This window comes from Cervus elaphus, chromosome 9 (assembly GCF_910594005.1).
Source record: "Cervus elaphus chromosome 9, mCerEla1.1, whole genome shotgun sequence".
Lineage (NCBI taxonomy): Eukaryota > Metazoa > Chordata > Mammalia > Artiodactyla > Cervidae > Cervus > Cervus elaphus.
In genome coordinates, this window is record NC_057823.1 from 20,190,449 (window position 1) to 20,210,047 (window position 19,599).

General features: G+C 42.8%; 1 protein-coding gene across 1 annotated transcript; it reads right to left on the reverse strand.

The window, feature by feature from the left end:
- Positions 1-1,478: 1,478 nt before the first annotated feature.
- On the reverse strand, positions 1,479-19,377 carry LOC122700723 (adhesion G protein-coupled receptor E1-like). Its single transcript, XM_043913794.1, has 8 exons — positions 19,299-19,377; positions 15,350-15,412; positions 11,383-11,415; positions 6,738-6,884; positions 3,137-3,292; positions 2,713-2,859; positions 1,756-1,911; positions 1,479-1,639 (listed from the first exon to the last, which is right to left on the reverse strand). Exons 1-8 carry the CDS (start codon positions 19,327-19,329, stop codon positions 1,479-1,481), a joined length of 894 nt encoding a protein of 297 aa, XP_043769729.1. The 5' UTR covers positions 19,330-19,377.
- Positions 19,378-19,599: the final 222 nt, after the last annotated feature.

A 19,599-nucleotide genomic window follows, 5' to 3' on the forward strand; every position in this document is an offset into this window, starting at 1 on the left:
TTTCTAAGTTCCCTTGCAAATAGGCATGACATGAGAATCAATTCTGGCTGATTGTATGCAAGCAAAAGGCTGGCATTCATTTCAAACTGTAATGATCATATATTGCAGGAATGGTTGTCATCCTTTATTCCTCCCCGTGTCCGCACCTTGGGATGAGGTTTGTGCTACACGATGTGACCTTACCACTCCTCTCTTTAAGATGTGGACTTTGGGTCAGCAGCCCTTAACTCTAGCTGGCTCTGTGACTTGCACTGTACAATTAAAATGGCAGAGGCAATGTGGTGTCACTTCCAAACTTAGACCTCAAGAAACCTATTTATTTCTGCTCGTACACTGGTTCCCTTGCCTCTGCCATTTGAACAAACCCCAGGCTAATAAGAAAAATACAAAGTGAAAGAGAGATGGATCATCCCAGATGAGTCCCAGATAGGAAAGACAGCCCAGGCAAGACTGCCAAAGCTGACACACAGCTGACCACAGACACATGAACAAGCCCAGTGGAGACCAGAAGAACTGAGCAGCAGGGTCGAACCTAAGGTGCCAACACATGGAATCAAGAGATAAACAATTGTGGTTGTTTTAGCCTCTAACTTTCGGGGTGATTTTTTACCCAACAATGGCTAAATGCTACAAATAGATCAGAAATGTCAGAGATGACTTCAAATATCTCTAACTACAAGATGATGTATCCAAGAGGATCACTCCATGCCTTCCTTGGTGGAGCCATCCTCACTATAAATAAATAATAGTGTTGTGCAGACTCAGGAAAACGGAGCCATTATCTCTTGGTGAGAGTATTACATTCTGGCTGCAGTGTAAATGATAGATTTGAGGGAGGACCATTAGGAACAGTGAGAAGACTGCTGCAATAATGTTGAAACCTACAACAAGGATGGAAAAGAGTGGAGAGACTCAAGACACATTTGCAGGTAGATTGCCCAATGACATGATGAATCATTTAATATGGAAAGGGGGCAAGGATCAAGAATCCCTCTCAGGTCTTATACCTTTTAGGGCAAAGTTCGATTGTTTGGGTCTGAGATCTCCCTGGGAAAGAGCATCTCTATCTCAGTGCTATTTAAATTTGGGGTCGAGCCTTCTTGCTTGTGGGCAGGTTATTCTGTGCATTGGAGGATGTCTAGCAAGATCTCTGGTCTCTACCCACCAGTGGACTGTTACACAAACCAACCCACCACCACCACCAGTTTGGACAAAAGAGTCTCCAGACATTGTAAATATCACCCCCGCCCCAAGCAGGGCATAAATCAGGCTAGGGACTGAATCCTCCAGTACTCTCAAATACTGCTTGACCCACAGCTTCACTCATAGCACACCCTCAACAAGGGTTCCAATCCATGTTTTTCTACTTATTAGCTGTGCATCCTTGAGCTAGTCACTTTACCTTTCTGGGCCTTATTTGGATCATCCCTATAATGAAGATCAAAATCTCTAGCTCATAGCATCATCAAATAAAGTTCTTAATTCATTGAGTAGCTAAAAAAGATCCGGTTCTCTGTACCTTCGCAGATGGAGTTTTTAGAGGTGAATCCAACTTTGCAGCTGCAACGGTAGCTTCCCAAAGAGTTGGTGCACTCAGAATGCTCAGGGCAGACCCCACGGGAGAGGCATTCATTAATGTCTGAGGAGCAGTGGAGGAGAGTGAGCAGACCAACGATTAGGTGTCTCAGTTTAGCACACCATGTACTCAGCTCAATATGAGCAGTCTACAAATGCCTGAGAGTCTGAGCTCATTACCTTTACAGGTGAAATTTCCCGGCTTTCCAGGGATCCAGTTATTTCCGGTGGGAGAAGAGAAACCAGTCAAACAGCTGCACTCATACTTTCCTGGCAGGTTTCTGCAGACTGAGTTAGGACCACAAGGTGGGGGCTTTTGAGAACATTCATCTATATCTGGAGAGAAAGAGAGTCACAGTTACAGATGTTCTTCAAATCCAGCTGGGACCTTCCAAAGATGGTTGAAACAATGTCTTCTATTCCATATGCCCTTAACTCAATGTCTTTTCTTGGGTACTTCTTCCATCAAGCAGGGTCTATATTCCCTCCTCTGGAATCTGAGCATGTTTGTGACTAGGCAGTGCTGACACTCGGTAAAAAAATGACTGTGCTAAGTCATAAAAATCTCAGGCACTTTCACCTTGTTCTTTTGGAATGCTCATGTTGGACTCAGCCACCATACTGTGAGGAAGCTCAGAGAGCTGTGATCAAACAGCCCGTGTGGAGAACAACTAAGACCTCCATCCCACAGCTTCATTCAGCACCAGATTCTCCTTGTGAGTGAGGCCCCTTTAAAGTGGATCTTCTAGCCCCCAGTTGAACCAGCTCAGCTGACACTTTGTGGAACAAAGTTAAGTCATCCTCACCAAAGTCAGCCTGAATAGCAGATGCATTCACGTATGTTGCTTATTATCTGTTTCTACCCAGCCTCATCAAGAAGTTTCAGGAGAACAAACATTTTTGCCTGTGTTACTCACTGCAGTATCCTCCATCCCTTGAAGAGTGCTGTTCTATATAGTAGGTGCTCAAGAAGTGTTTGTTGAATGAATGCATGAATGGATGAATGACTACTGGCTTCAGTTCTGCAGACAAGACTTTGAACTCAGCTGAGACCTGCCTCAACTTCGAACTCTTCCTCCAGCACTGCTGTCTTTCCAAAGAGATTGGACATGATTCCCAGAAGACCCCTGCACCTACCTTGACACGTCTCCCCTGGTCCCTGGAAACTCTTCTTTCCACTTCTGGATACATATCCTGGGTTGCAGACGCAAGAGTAGCTTCCAAGACTGTTATGGCAAGTCGAATGCTCTGGGCAACTTTTGGAATTGGCACATTCATCCACATCTGGTGAGTAGAAATGAAAACCCCATTGAAGGCAGGGGAGGAAGTGTGGACAGGAGACTGAAAAGAGGAGATTCACTCCACCTGTTTGCCACCTGATGTTCCCAAATACCCAGACTATCCCCTGGGCAGACCCCACGAGAGAGGCATTCATTAATGTCTGAGGAGCAGTGGAGGAGAGTGAGCAGGCAAAGAATTAGTTGTCTAAAGTTAGAAACACACGTTCCTAACAATAGGAGCTGTCCACCAAAGACCCATGCCGGAGAGTCTGAGCTCTTACCTCTACAGGTGAAGCGACCTCCCTTTCCTGGTGTCCAGTTATTTCCAGTGGGAGAAGAGAAGCCAGTCCTACAGCTGCACCTATATCTCCCAGGCAGGTTTCTGCAGATTGAGTTAGAGCCACATGGTGTGGGCCTCTGAGAGCATTCATCTATATCTGGAGAGAAAAAGAGTCAGAGTTACAAATCTTCTTCAAATACAGTTTGTATTTTCCAAAGATGTTTGAAACAATGCCTTCTGTTCCATATACCCTTAATTTAATGCCCTTTTTTGGTACTTCTATCAAGCAGTGGGGTCTATATTTCCTCTACTTGAATCTGAGCATACTTGTGACTATGTTGGTGGTGACATTAAGTCATCAAAATACCACAATAAGTCATCAAAATATCACACACTTCCACACCTTCTCTTGAGATGCTCATGCTTGGCTCAATTGCCATACTGTGAGGAAGCTCAATAAGCCATGAAAAAATAGCTTTCATGGAGAAGAGCTAAGACCTCCAGCCCACAGCCCTGGCAGAGCAACCAGGCAACAGCCATCACTAGCTTGCCAGCCTTGTGGGTGAGCCTCCTTCAAAATGAATCCTCTAGTTCCCAGTTGAGCCAACTCAACTGACACTGTGTGGAACAAAGTCAAGCCATTGTCAGCGAACTCAGCCCAATAGAAGATTCATTCAGGAGCAAAATAAATGATCATTGGTGTTTTAATGCACAAAGTTTGCTGCTACCCAGAAATAAACCAGAACATTTTGCAAACCCATTATACAAATTTACTCATTGAAGTGCCAATAGAATTGTGCAGTCATGGTACCATGGGGTGAAAAGAAAAAAAGGGAAAGTAAAAGTCATTCAGACATGTCTGACTCTTTGAAACCCCCTGGAGCCCGCCAGACTCTTCTCTCCATGGAATTCTCCAGGTACTTCTACTGGGGTGGGTAGATTTTCTCTTCTCCAGGGGATCTTCCTGACCCAGGGATTGAACTCAGGTCTCCTGCATTGCAAGCAGATTCTTTACCATCTGAAGGCTGGTCCTCCCCTAATTTCCTTTAGCCCTGCTCTGCCAAATCACCCTAAATAAACACTTTCTATGCACTTGTCATGCAATTAGTAATGTTCATTCAAGCCTTAAGTAATGAAACATTAGAAGCACATAATTGTCTATCAACTGCAGGGTGAGTAAGTCTAGAGCTGACATAAGGAATAAGGTAGCACATTCCTTCATTTGACAAGGAACTATAAAATAGTCACAATGTATTAGGTACCACAGGTCAAAGACATAGAGTAGAGAAGATTTTTATGTAGTATCCACCATTTTCTAGATGGGAAATGTTGCTTCCATCCTTAATCTAAAAACAAGAGCCCAACAAGGCTACTATGTTTACTGAGTAACCCATAAACTGTAGCTCAAAGATTTGTTTTTAAATGTTTGTGCAGATGGCCAATAGACACATGGAAAAATACTCAACATTACTAACTATTTGAAACATGCAAACCAAAACTACAATGAGGTACCACCTCACACTGGTCAGAATGCCCATAATTAAAAATTCTACAAATAATAAATGCTGGAGAGAGTGTGGAGAAAGGGGACACTTACACACTGTTGGTGGGAATGTAAATCGGTGCAGCCACTATGGAGAACAGTATGGCAGTTCCTCAAAACACTAAGAACAGAATTGCTTATGATCCAGCAATTCCACTCCTGGGCGTATACCAGGACAAAACTATAATTTAAAAAGATACATATACCCCAATAGTCATAGCAGCAGTATTTACAATAGCCAAGACATGGAAGTAACCTAAATTTTCATTGACAAAGGGATGGATAAAGAAAGTGTGGTACATATATACAAAGGAATATTACTCAGCCATAAAAAAGAATAAATAATACCATTTGTAGCAACATGGATGAACCTAGAGATTATTATACCATGTGAAGTAAGTCAGACAGAAAAAGACAGATACCATATGACATCACTTATATGTGGAATCTAAAATATGACACAAATGAATTTATTTACAAAATAGAAATAGACTCACAGATATACAGAACAGACTTGTAGTTGCCAAGGGTGGGGGTGGGTAGATTGGGAGTTTAGGATTAGCAGAAGCAAAGTATAGTATATAGGATGGATAAACAAGGTCCTACTGAATAACACAGGGAATGATATTAAATATCCTATAATAAACCATAGTGGAAAAGAATATATATATATATATATATATATATATATATATATATCACTCTGCTGAATACCTGAAACTAACATAATATTGTAAATCAACTATATGTCAATGAATAATTTTTTTTAAGAAAATGATGTTTGGAGCTCCCTGGGAACTATAATAATGGAAATAACTTATTAAATGGAAATCTTGTTCAGAGTTCAATAAACTATAGCCCATGAATCAAATCTGGACTGTCACCTATTTGTGTAAATAAAGTTTTATTAGAACACAGCTCTGCTCATTCATTTAGGTATTGTTGCCGGCTGCTTTTGCACTACAACTGGAGTATTGAGTACTTAAGACAGAGATCATACAAATTGCAGTCTCCAAAATATTTACTATCTGACCCCTTATAGAAATAGATTGCAGACCCTTGCAAATTATGTCAGAGGCACAGTCAGACCTTTACTGTCAAGAGAAGAGTTTGGGTCTAAATATATGGAATATAGACCAAAAACTTAGCTCATTCTAGAAATTATTTTAGTTTCTATTATTTATATTAATAGTAGCTGTTAGGATTGTACATGTGCCTAGCACACTGCATACATTACTGCATTTAATCTTCTCAAATATCCTTTAAGGTAGGTACTCTTTACACCCATTTTACAGATGGAAAGATTGAAGCTTAGAGAGATTAAATACATTTCCCCAATGCCTCACATCTGGAGTGTGACAAATAGGTAAGTGATTGAGAGACTGCCATTAGACTCAAAAAAACCTGGATTTGAATTCCAGTTCAATTGTTCAATGACCATAAACAAGTCATTTTAGCTCCCCAAGCCTCAGTCTTCTCATCTGTACAATGGAGATCATCACAGTGCCTATTTGTAAATGCACATAAAGACCTCCACACAGGGCCTGGTACTCAATACATATTAGAAATTATTTGCATGAAGAAGTGACAGGAAGAAAATCAGTGTTTATTTCTGGATATTGACATACAGCATAAGTTGCTTTTTGTTTTTATGAGAATTTTTTTGCCTGTACCAGGTCTTAGTTGCAGCATGCAGGATATTTAGTTGCAGCATGTGGGATCAAGTTCTCTGACCAGGGATCGAACCCCAGGTCCCCTGCATTGGGAGCATGGCATCTTAGCTGGACCACCAGGAAGTTCCTCTTTTTTTTATTCTGACTCAAATCATTAGAGTTTTTAGTGAACAGGAATTATTCTTATATTAGAAAGAAATTAAGAAAGAAAGAGATGGGGGAAGGAAGGAGGAGGGAGAGGCAGAGGAAGGAAGGAAGAAAGAAAGAAAACAATGCTTGGGGATACCTACCTACACCGGCTGCCCAGCCAGCTTCTATCTGATTTTACTACCAAATGCTGGGGGTAGGCGGGGGCGGGCGCAGGGTTTGATGGGGCATGAACTCACCTTTGCATTCCACTCCTGGGCCCTTGAATGTCTTCAATCCGTTGCTGGACAAGAAGCCTCCTTTGCAAGCGCAGTAGTAACTTGTTGAAGTGTTGGTGCAGGTTGCATGCGCTGGACACATGGTGGTATCTGTACACCCCTTCGCATCTAGGCAACGGAGAAGAAATCTGGGTTAGAGCCCCGAGTGGAGCTGCGAGGGAGAGGAGGAAGGTGACTGGTATGGGTAGAATTCTTTACTACTTTCCCAGTGCCAACTGGGAAGCCCCCATATTAGAGCAGGATGGCCCTTTAATCTGGTGTGATTGGCATCCTTCTAAGGACAAGAGATGAGGCAGAGATGGAGAGCAAAACATGATGATTGAGGCAGAGATCAGAAGGATGCATCTACAAGCTAAGGACCACCAACAATGACCCAGCAACACCAGAAGCCAGGAGAGACTGGCCCTGATTCTCGCCTACATCCCTCAGAGAAAGCACCTTGATTTTGGACTTCTGGCCTCCAGAACTATGAAAGGATAAATTTCTGTTGCTTTAAGCCACTTGGTTTATGGTCCTTTTGGAAGCCTTCGAAAACTAATAGTCACCAAGCATGCTCAGTGAAGGACCTGGTAAGCCCCAGACCCTTGTGCTCCTAGTGTGATCCATGGACCAGCAGCTTCCCCATAGCCTGGGAGTCTGATGGAGATGCCCAGAATCTCAGGCCCTGCCCCACCCCTTGCTACTAAATCTGAATCTGCCTTTTAGCAAGATCCTCAGGTGACCTGTGTGCCATAAAAGCATGAGAACCACTGTCCTGGGTACTCGCTACTCCAAGTGGGGTCCACAACCAGTAGCATCTGCCTCACCTGGGATTCCCCAGGAGATCTTGGGGAAATCAGATGCTGATTCAGGTCTCAGGAGGGACCTGAGATTCTGTATTTCTAACAAGTCCCTGAATGATGCTGACAGTGCTGGTCCTTGGACCGCACAGTGAGCAGCAGAGCTTTAAACAAGAGGATGAGCCAAAACTGAAGCCCTGTGGAGAACAGCAGGCTTCCCTGGTGGCTCAGACAGTAAAGAATCTGCCCTCAATGCAGGAGACCTGGGTTTGATCCCTGGCTTGGAAAAATCCCCTGGAGAGGGGAATGGCTACCCACTCCAGTATTCTTGCCTGGAGAATCCCGTGGACAGAGGTGCCTGGCAGGCTACAGGCCACGGGGTCACAAAGAGTCAGACACGACTGAGTTACTAACAAACATACACACAGAGAACAGCATGGAGATTTTTTTTTTTAATTAATGTATTTATTTTAGTTGGAGGCTAATTACTTTACTATATTGTGGTGGTTTTTGCCATACACTGATATGAATCAGCCACAGGTGTACAAGTGTCCCCCATCCTGAACCCCGCTCCCACCCCACTCCCCATCCCATTGCTCTGGGTCGTGCCAGGGCACCAACTTTGAGTGCCCTGTTTCATGCATTGAAGTTGGACTGGGGATCTATTTCACATATGGTAATGTACATGTTTCAATGCTATTCTTTCAAACCATCCCACCCTCGCCTTCTCCCACAGAGTCCAAAAGTCTGCTCTTTATCTCTATGTCTCTTTTGCTGTCTCACATATAGGTTTATCGTTACCATCTTTCTAAATTCCATATGTATGTGTTAATATACTGTATTGGTGTTTTTCTTTTTGACTTACTTCACTCTGTATAATAGGCTCCAGTTTCATCCACCTCATCAGAACTGATTCAAATGCATTCTTTTTAATGGCCAAGTAATATTCCATTGTGTATATGTACCACAGCTTCCTTATCCATTCATCTGCCAACGGACGTCTAGATTGCTTCCATGTCCCAGCTATTGTAAACAGTGCTGTGATGAACACTGGGGTACACAAGTCTCTTTCAATTCTGGTTTCCTCAGTGTGTGTGCCCAGCAGTGGGATTGCTGGGTTGTATGGCAGTTCTATTTGCAGTTTTTTAAGGAATCTCCACACTGTTCTCCATAGTGGCTGTACTAGTTTGCATTCCCACCAACAGTGTAAGAGGGTTCCTTTTTCTCCACACCCTCTCCAACATTTATTGTTTGTAGAGTTTTTGATGGCAGCCATTCTGACCAGTGTGAGATGGTACCTCACTGTGGTTTTGATTTGTGTTTCTCTGATAATGAGTGACGCTGAGCATCTTTTCATGTGTTTGTTAGCCATCTGTATGTCTTCTTTGGAGACATGTCTGTTTAGTTCTTTGGCCCATTTTTTTATTGGGTCATTTATTTTTCTGGTATTGAGCTGCATAAGCTGTTTTTATATTTTTTAGATTAATTCTTTGTCAGTTGCTTCATTTACTATTTTCTCCCATTCTAAAGGCTGTCTTTTCACCTTGCTTAAAGTTTCCCTGGTTGTGCAAAAGCTTTTAAGTTTCATTAGGTCCCATTTGTTTATTTTTGCTTTTATTTCCATTACTCTGGGAGGTGGGTCAAAGAGGATCCTGCTGTGATTTATGTCAGAGAGTGTTTTGCCTATGTTCTCCTCTAGGAGTTTTATAGTTTCTGGTCTTACATTTAGATCTTTAACCCATTTTGAGTTTATTTTTGTGTATGGTGTTAGAAAGTGTTCTAGTTTCATTCTTCTACAGGTGGTTGACCAGTTTTCCCAGCACCAGTTGTGAAAGAAATTGTCTTTTCTCCATTGTATATTTTTGCCTCCTTTGTCAAAGATAAGGTATCCATAGGTGTGTGGATTTATCTCTGGGCTTTCTATTTTGTTCCACTGATCTATATTTCTGTCTTTGTGCCAGTACCATACTATCTTGATGAGTGGAGCTTTGTAGTATAGTCTGAAGAAACTAGGAATGAAACTACCATATGACCCAGAAATCCCACTACTGAGCATATACCCTGAGAAAACCATAATTCAAAAAGACACATGTATATCAATGTTCATTGCAGCACTATTTTCTATAGCCAGGACATGGAAGCAACCTGGATGTCCCATTGACAGATGAATGGATAAAGAAGTTGTGGTACATTTATACAATGGAATACAATTCAGCCATAAAAAGAACAAATTTGAGTCTGTTGTAGTAAAGTGGATGAAACCTAAGCCTGTTTTACAGAGTGAAGTAAGTCAGAAAGAGAAAAACAATATCACATATTAAAGCACATGTATGGAATCTAGAAAAATGGTGCTGATGAACCTATGCACAGGGCAGGAATAGAGACGCAGACGTAGAGAACAGGCTTGTGGACGCAGCAGGGGGAGGAGAGGGGGGCGCAAACTGAGACAGTAGCACTGACATATATATGCTATCATGTGTAGAATAGACAGCCAGTGGGAAACTGCTGTCTAGCACAGGGCACTCAGCTCATGCTCTGTGATGTCCTAGATGGGTGGGGTGGGGGCCAGGGGGCCCCAAGAGGGAGGGGATACATGTGTACTTATGGCTGATTCACTTCACTATACAGCAGAAACCACCATTGTAAAGCAATTATATGCCAATTTAAAATTAATTCATTTTAAAAACTATGAAAATTATGGCTGTTCATTACTAAGGTCTTGAGAGCCAGACTCTTTGTCACCTACAACATGCCTTGTTTATTTCCCTTCCCTGCATGATGCCTGAGGTTCTATCTTTCTTCTCATTTCCAGCTTCCTCTTTCATCTGCAGAGGCAAAACTTCTTTTTGCAGATTTCTGGTGTATTACCACTTGTGATCTCTCAACTCTGAGTTTCCTATCACTTTCCTCTAGCTCTACCTCTCATAACTCAAACCCATCCCAAACCAGAGTAGCAACACAGTCAGTCCTGTGTGACCGGGCACCTGTCAGCCTTCCTGGCTCATCTTCGACCTGGTCCCGCTAGCCACATTCACCTTTGCTCAGTTCTCCAAATTTTCTCTGGTCTGCAGATCTTGCCAAAATCATGTGTGCCAATTCCTTACAATAAATCTTTGCACATATTTATATGTGGGCTTCCCAGGTGGCTCAGACGGTAAAGAATCTGCCTGCTAATGCAGGAGACCTGGGTTCGATCCCTGGTTTGGGAAGATCCCGTGGAGGAGAGCATGGCTACTCACTCCAATATCCTTGCCTGGAGAATCCCATGGACAGAGAAGCCTGGTGGGCTACAGTCCAGGTGGTCGCAAAGAGTCAGACACGACTGAGCGACTTTCACTTTCACTTTTATTATCTCTGCTCCTTGCCCTTAATAAACATACTTCCTTCTGAAACGCTCGTGTCTGGAAATTCTTTTCCAACATGCGCTCGGACTGCCATGACAGTTGTCGGAGTCATGAGCCCTAGAACCAAGATTCAAACCCAGGAAGGGCAATTCCACAGCCCATCTCGTGACAACTCCACATGGAGTTGAATCCTCACTTTGGTGGTACTAGTGGTAAAGAACCCATCTGCCAGTGCAGGAGAGGTAGGAGATGCAGGTTGAATCCCTGGGTGGGGAAGATCTCCTGGAGGAGGGCAACCCATTCCAATATTCTTGCCTGGAGAATCCCATGGACAGAAGAGCCTGGTGGGTGCAAAGAGTTGGACATGACTGAAGCAACTTAGCATACACACATCACACTATACCTAGTAATCAGGTGACAAAACCAAGAGAGGGAGGCACTTGCCCAAGGTCTAACTGCCTTCGAGATGGGGGAGTCTCTTACCAAGATTCGATGGTGACCGCCGTGGCCGTTCACCTGCAAGAAAAAAGAAGTCAGTAGATCCTTTGAGAGCTGGCTGTGTCCCATTGTCTCAAACCAGGCTCCCTGTTTCTCTGGACACCAATGATCACGGTGGTGAGTTGTGAAAGTGGGAGTGGAGATGTAAAGAGGAAAACCCAGCCTCTTCCTGAGGATTTGCCTTCATCAGGTAGGAGGAAGGAACTCCTCATGAATTCTTCACACCGTGCCAGGTAACAAAGGGTGGATACCAATGTTCATGGCAGCACTATTTATAATAGCCAAGACATGGAAGTAACCCTTGTCCACCCACAGATGAATGGATGAAGATGTGGTACATATATACCATGCAATATCACTCAGCCATAAATAAGAATGAAATAATGTCATCTACAGCAACAGAGATTATCATACTAAGTGGAGTAAATCAGAGAAAGACAAATATCATATGACATGGCTTATATATGGAATCTTTAAAAATATGATACAGACAACTTATTTACAAAACAGAAATAGACTCACAGACACAGATAACAAATCTCTGGTTGCCAAAGTGGAAAGGGTGTTGGGGAGGGATGAATGAGGACTTTGGGATTAGCAGATGCACACCATTGTATATAAAATAAACAACAAAGACCTATTATACAGCGCAGGAAACTATATTCAGTGGCTTATAATAACCTATAATGGAAAAGAATATGAAAAAGAATATATATATACATATATATGTATATCACTTTGCTGGATATCTGAAACTAACACAACATTGTAAATTCACTATACTTCAATTTAAAAAAAAATCAAGGGTGAAACAGATCACCAGCCCAGGTTGGATACATGAGACAAGTGCTCAGGGCTGGTGCACTGGGAAGACCCAGAGGGATGAGATGGAGAGGGAGGCAGGAGGGGGGATCAGGATGGGGAACACATGTAAATCCATGGCTGATTCATGTCAATGTATGGCAAAAACCACTACAATATTGTAAAGTAATTAGCCTCCAACTAATAAAAATAAATGGAAAAAAATTAAAAACAGTTTTTAAAAAGGGGTACGTGTGTGCTAAGTCGCTTCAGTCATGTCCAACTCTGTGCGACCCTATGGACTGTAGCCCTCCAGGCCCATCTGTCCATGATAAGGTAAGAATACTGGAGTGGGTTGACATGCCCTCCTCCAGGGCATCTTCCCCACCCAGGGATCCAATCTGTGTCTCTTATGTCTCCCTACATTTCTGGATTGGCGGGCAGGTTTTTTTACCACTAGCACTACCTGGGAAGCCCTTAAAAAGGGGGTGGGGGAATTCCCTGGTGGTCCAGTGGTTAAAACTCTGCTTCCATCGCAGGAGCCAGAGGTTCAATCCCTGGTAAGGGAACTAAGATCAGACATGCTGTGCAGTGCAGTCAAAAAAAAAAAAAAAGTTTAAAAAAATAGGTAGGGGGAAATAACAGCCATTCTTGATACTGCCTGCTTTCACTTTACCTGATTGGCATCCCATCTCACACTGTCTCGCTGGCCTAGAAGCATTGCTTGACAGACGTGGGAGTGTAACAGCCTCCGGTGTAATTCATACTCCAGAGCTCCTGGCAGGATCAGGCTGTGACTAGAACTTTCCTGAAACACCTTCTGAATGACTTGTTCTTCCCCCTGCCCAATCTCTGTTCCCCTTCCTCCCCTGCAAGTGTCTCCTGGGAGTCCTCCCTTAGTAAGTTACTCGCAAGAATCCTCATCTCTGACTCTGCTTCTTTGGAAACTAACCAAAAGCAGGTGCTGGTCCTGAAAGGGACGACAGAGGATGAGATGATTGGATCGCATCACCAACTCAGTGGACATGAGTTTGAGCAAGCTCTTGGAGATGGTGATGGACAGGGACTCCTGGAGTGCTGCAGTCCATGGGGGTCACAAAGAGTCGGACACAACTGAGCAACTGAACTGAACTTTGCTTCCTTTTTTATTGTAGTTGATTTACAACATTGTATTAGCTTCTGGGATATAGCAAAATGATTCATATATATACATACATAGATTCTTTTTCATTATATATTATTTCAAGATACTGAATATAGTTTCCCATGCTATACAGTAGGACCTTGTTGCTTATTTATTTTATATATAGTGCTGTGTATCTGTTGTTTCATTTGCTTTCATCTTTTTCTAAGGAGATAATAATTACTTATTGTAAAAATTCAAACAATGTAGAAGTATATAAAATTAAAAGTGAAGATTCCCCTGTGCTCCATTCTTACACCAAGAGATCACCACCATCAAAAAGAGTGAATACTTTAGGTTAGGTCCTGTTCACAAACTCAGTCATGTAAATATATTAAATATAAATAAATGTACAAATTAACACAATTTTCTTAATGCGAATGGTATCATGCAATATACCGTCCAATACAGTAGATGGCTGTTTATACTGAAATCTATTAAAATTAAGTAAAATGAAGCATTAATTCTTCAGTTACACTAGCCACACTCCAAGTTCTCAGAAGCTCCACTGACTAGTGACTACTGTAGATCTAGGACATGTTCACTGAAAGTTTTTTTCAACCACTCTGTTCTACTTATAACTTTTTGTTTCATGTTACAGTAAGTCTTACAAGCCAAGAGCAGAAAAACTTGCCAAGTGTTGAAGTTGGGCGATACGTATGTGAGAATTTGTTATACTATTTTCCTCACCTTTGAATGTTTATTTCTATAATTTAAAAAAATTAAGAAAATGATGTTTTGGGCAATGTGCCAAGCCAGTTCACATGACTGAACTCACGCTTTCCTAAGAGCTGCATAGTATTCCATTAAAATGGGCTCTAACTGTGCCAGAGATAGCTCAGTAGCCCAAGATCAAACAAAAACACCACACTTTCTTTTCTATGGTATAAAATTGACTGTGGAAGGCAACTACCCTGTCCTGGACTATATTTCCCAGCTCACCTTGTATCCAGGTATGGTCATGTGACCCTGAGTGGAAGTGACAAGTGTCACTGCTAAGCATGAGTTTTAATAAGGTGCCTTCTCCACTGTCTGCAGAGACTCCAAGGCACTAGTGTGGCTGAGTCACAAACAGAAAGCATCTGGGCCTGAATCACCTCGTGTAAGAAAACCACCCACTAGCAAGAGATTTCCTCATTGGACTTTTGAACAAACAAGAATTAAATTTCTTTTTCTTAAGCCACTGACTGGGGTGTATTTGTAGCTTGGGGTACTCTAACAAATGCAACAAGTTTTCCAGCCAGTTCCCAGGGGTAAATATACATTAGTTTACTCCAGTGCCATTACCATGCTTTACCAATGGACAAAACACCTCATTCAGAGTCCATACTTCACAGCTGCAAGATCCCACAGGCTTCCCCTGTGACAACACCCACACATCATCTTGGTAGGAACAAGAGTAGGGTGAGAAAATTTGAAAGATTAACTCTTCCTACAATATAGACTGAGTTTCCCAAACAATGCTGAACCAGAAAACTGAGACACTGAGAACATTAAGAATTGACAATGTTTCTCTTCCTGAATCCAGCAGGAGCTTGCGTGGAAGATGAGAATACCTAACAAAACATCCAAAAATGCATTTCTTTTCACATTGAGTTGTAGTTTGATTCAACTCCATACCCATTCCCATGGCACCACCATTTATGAAGCCAGATGATTGGCAAAGTTACCTCTTTGGATTTAAGCTTCACAACATTCCTGTGTGATAGGAACCCTTATTACCTGTATTTTGCAGCTGAGGAAACTGAAGATCAGAGAGGTTGTGTGACTTGCCTGAGGTCACACAGCAATTTTAAGGCACAAGGGAAAGAGCTCGGGTGGGAACCAGGAGACGGGATGTTATCCCACTCTTGGCCACTGACTAGTGTCCAGACACTGGACAAGTGTCCAGAGGTGGTGCAGCCTCCTGGGACAGAAGCATCCCCTCCCCACCACATTGGGCATATGGATTCTCTTTGTCCAACTTACGCCATGTCATTGATTCCAGTGAGGATGATGTTAACATTTCCCAGGAGTATATACCACAACACCCTGTGAGGAAAGAAAAGAAAAACACCACGATGCGTCACGAAGTTCTCTGGACTCAACCTGAAAAATTGGAGTGGTCTCATAGAAGCAGGGTTTTTTAATATTTATTAATTTATTTGGCTGTGCCAGGTCTTAGCTGCAGTACACTGGATCTTTGATCTTCACTGTGGCTTGCAGACTCTAGTTGTGCCATGCAGGATCTAGTTCCCTGATCAGGGATTGAACCAAGGTCCCCTGCATTGGTAGCTCAAAGTCTTAGCCACTGGACCACCAGGGAAGTCTCTAGAAACAAGTCTGATGAGCCTAGATGAAAGCCCCAGCTGAGTGACAAGCATGAGTTATTACATAGTCTTCACAGCAACCATTCCTGCTTTTGGCACTTCATCTTTGTGTTTCATTTTGTTTGTATTACCTTCATTTCCTTTTCAGTTACAAAGAGTTCCAGCTGATTTTCAAAAACATACATTTTTTTTTCTGGGCTTGAAATGGAGCAAGACCCTACAGTCCTTGTGCCTCCCCCCAGCCTCCAGGTCCTCTGCCTGCCTTTTATCTGTGGGAAATTTTAATTAAAGAATAAGTTTAATCAGAGAAATGAGAACAGGGAGAAACAAAGGAGACCAAATAATAATTAATGTAGTCGTTAAGCATAGTCAAGGACTTTCAGTTCCTTCTCCAGGGCTACAGATAATTTTCCGAGCCACAGCCTGTGAGCTGCCTTATACTGAAAGCCCCACCAGGTGGAGAAGTTAACTGCATGATAACCAGACAGTAACCACGACATAAACTGCCACAATTCTGAGAACTGGCCTCAAAGAAATGGAAATAAACCGATCCTGGAACTGAAGATTAACTGTACCTAAAACAACCTGGTTAGACCACTGATGACCACTCTGAAGATGACTGTCAAAGATGACCATGATGTTTCTGCGTGTGGCCTCCTCCTCTGTCCATAAAAACTCTTGTCCCACTGGTTGCCAGTGTAGGGGAGTTAGCCTTTGGACAGATGTCTGCCCTCCATCCTCAGTTGCCAACATTGGAAATAAAGCAAACTTCCCACCAACCTGGCCTTTTTACTGGCTTTTGAGCAGTGAGCGGCTGGACTCACCACCTTTCAGTAACAGGCTGTAAAACACAAGTTGATGAACCAACGAAATCAGAGTTACAAGGCAAAAGAGAAAACTTAGACCAACACAATGAAAGTCCACCTTCTAAGTTCTCAGGTTCCAGCCTGTATCTGCCTCAGGGAGATTTATCCTTACACTTCCAGTTTATTTCATGCTGGAGAAGGAGCCTCGACAAATTCTACGCAAAGAAATTTCAATGCTTTAAAACTATAATCATATGTTTCGGTGGTTGTAATTACTAAAATACAATTACTAACTTTTAGCTTGGGTTTCTCTATCTGTTCAAGTTTATTTTTCTAAAACATACATTTAAACAAGCATTCTCAAAGGGAATAACCTCTCCCTTAAAAAGGCAAACCTTGGCTCTTGGGAAGAGATGAAAAAAATCTTGCTATTTTATGTATAGAACACATACAGATATGCACATAATATATAAATAAGTATATAGCATATCCATAGAGTTGCCATGTGTTAAGTGTTAGTCGCTCAGTCATGTCTGACTCTTTGTGACCCCGTGGACTATAGCCCACTAGGCTCCTCTGTCCGTGGAATTCTCCAAGGAAGAATACTGGAATGAGTAGCCATTTCCTTCTCCAGGGCATCTTCCCTACCCAGGGATCAAATCCAGGTCTCTCCTGCATTGCAGGCAGACTCTTCACAATTTGAGCCACCGGGGAAACTCATAGTATATCCATAGTATTAAATTGGATGGGAGGGTAAGACGATTCTTAATTTTATTTTGGCCATGCCACTCGGCACAGGGGAATCATAGTTCCCCAACGAGGAATCAGACCGGGGCCCTCTGCAGTGGAAGCACAGAATCTTAACCCCTGGACCATCAGGGAAGCCCACAATTCTTTTTTTTTTTTTAATGTCTAAAAGGCATTTCAGCTACTGCAGAATTAAGCTCTTCTCTATCACCATCACTAACACCATCATAATCACCATCATCTTCATCATCACCACTACCACCACCGTATCTTTGCCATTATCATTGTCTTCAGCATCACCATTGTCACCACCAGCACCATCATTATCACCACCATCATCATCACCACTCTTTGCATATTAAGGGCAGGATTGGAGCGCTAATGGCCAGCACTAGTGCTGACACTTCAAAGAAGCAAGTCTACATTTTAGCACTTGCTAAGATGGTGTGGTCCACAAGTGACCTGCTCCTTCTAATGCATCCTTCCAGTCAACAAGTCCCAAGGAACCTAACTCCCACCTTTCTTTTTTTTTTTTTTGAAAATCACTCAGTCGTGTCTGACTTTTTGCGACTCCATGGACTATACAGTCCATGGAATTCTCCAGGCCAGAAAACTGGAGTGGGTAGCCTTTCCCTTCTCCAGGGGATCTTCCCAACCCAGGAACTGAAGCCAGGTCTCCTGCACTGCAGGCAGATTCTTTACCAGCTGAGCCACAAGGGAAGCCCAAGAATACTGGAGCGGGTAGCCTATCCCTTCTCCAGGGGATCTTCCCTACCCAGGAATTGAACCCGGGTCTTCTGCATTGCAGGTGGATTCTTTACCAACTGAGCTATCAGGAAGCCTTATCACTAACTGAAATTCTCTTGCTCTTTAATTATTTTAGAGGCAACAAAGCATCACGTTTAAGCATATCAGCTCCAGAGTCAAAATGCTTAGGTTTAAAAATTTGTTATAAGAGGACTACCCTGGTCATCCAGTGATTAGGACTCCGAGCTTCCAATATAGGGGACTCAGATTCAATCAGGGAACTAGACCCCATGTGCCGAAACCAAAAACGATTCTACATGCCACAACTGAGACATGGCGCAGACAAGTAAATAAATAAATATTTCTGTAAAAAAAAAAAATCAAACCTAGAGAAAGCTGACATCTGAAGAAAAAGAACAAGGTTATCTCCATCTCACTGTTCTTCAGAAATAGCTTCCCTGACTTCCCCCTTCTACATAATCCCTAGTCACACTCTATGGCAATTTCTTCCCTAGCAATTGTCACTCCCTGAAATGCTTCTGTTTACTTGTTATTTGGAGCAGCACAGTTTAGAAAAAAATTGCAGACTCTGCAACCGGGTTGTTAGTGTTAGTTGCTGGGTTGTGTCTAACTCTTTGCTACCCCATAGACTGTAGCCAACAAGGCTCCTCTGCCCAAGGAATTCTCCAGGCAAGAATACTGGAGGGGGTAGCCATTCCCTTCTCCAGGGGATCATCCCAGCCCAGGAATCGAACTCACATCTCTCACATTGCAGGCAGATTCTTTACCATCTGAGTCACCAGGCTGCCCACTTTTAAATCCTGGCTGTAACCCCTTACTAGCTAACTGGGATTGGGCAAGTGATTGCGTCTCCTTTGCCTCATTTTTTCTCCTTTGTAAAATGGGATTTTTCATGAACTGATATCAGAGGAATTTAGTGAAGGTTGAATGCAGTCTGTTTCAGGAACTTAGAAGGTTGCTATTACCGTCAGAGGTTGCCTTTCTTCCTGTCTCCTTCCTGTCAGCTTCTCAAGGGCAGGAACCTTGTCTGTTCATTCACGGCTCTATCCCTGGTGCCTAAAACAGCACCTGGCACATAGTAGGTGCTCAAGAAATACATAAATGAAGGACTGTAACAAAACTCTTCCTTGATGGATGAATTCCCTGGACTGATTTTTTGGTCAAAGTTCCCCAATGAAATTGTACAGCATCCAGCCTAGAATCATGATGTCCTGGCTAGACAGTCGAGGTCCTCCCTCTTCCTCACAGTCTGTTTCCCCCAGGCCTCCTATTCCACCTCACACTCACCCCAAAAGAGGAGAAAACTGAAGCTCCACATCGTGCAGGTCCTGCCATTCAAAGAGGAGTACTTCTCCTCTGTTCCCAGGGTTTTCAACAACTGAGGGCGTGGAGAGAAGGGGAGGGCAGAGCGTGAATTGCTCAAGGCAACCAGAGCATCACGTCCTTTTCTGCTGAGCTGCCTCTCCTCAGAAAGGAAATTCTGACAAGCCTCTAAGTCTCTCCTTTCTCCACAATGAAGATAAGTTCATCTGGTTAGTGGGTCATTGTGTGGGTCTATCTCCCTCTCTCTCTCTTTTCTTCCCACTCA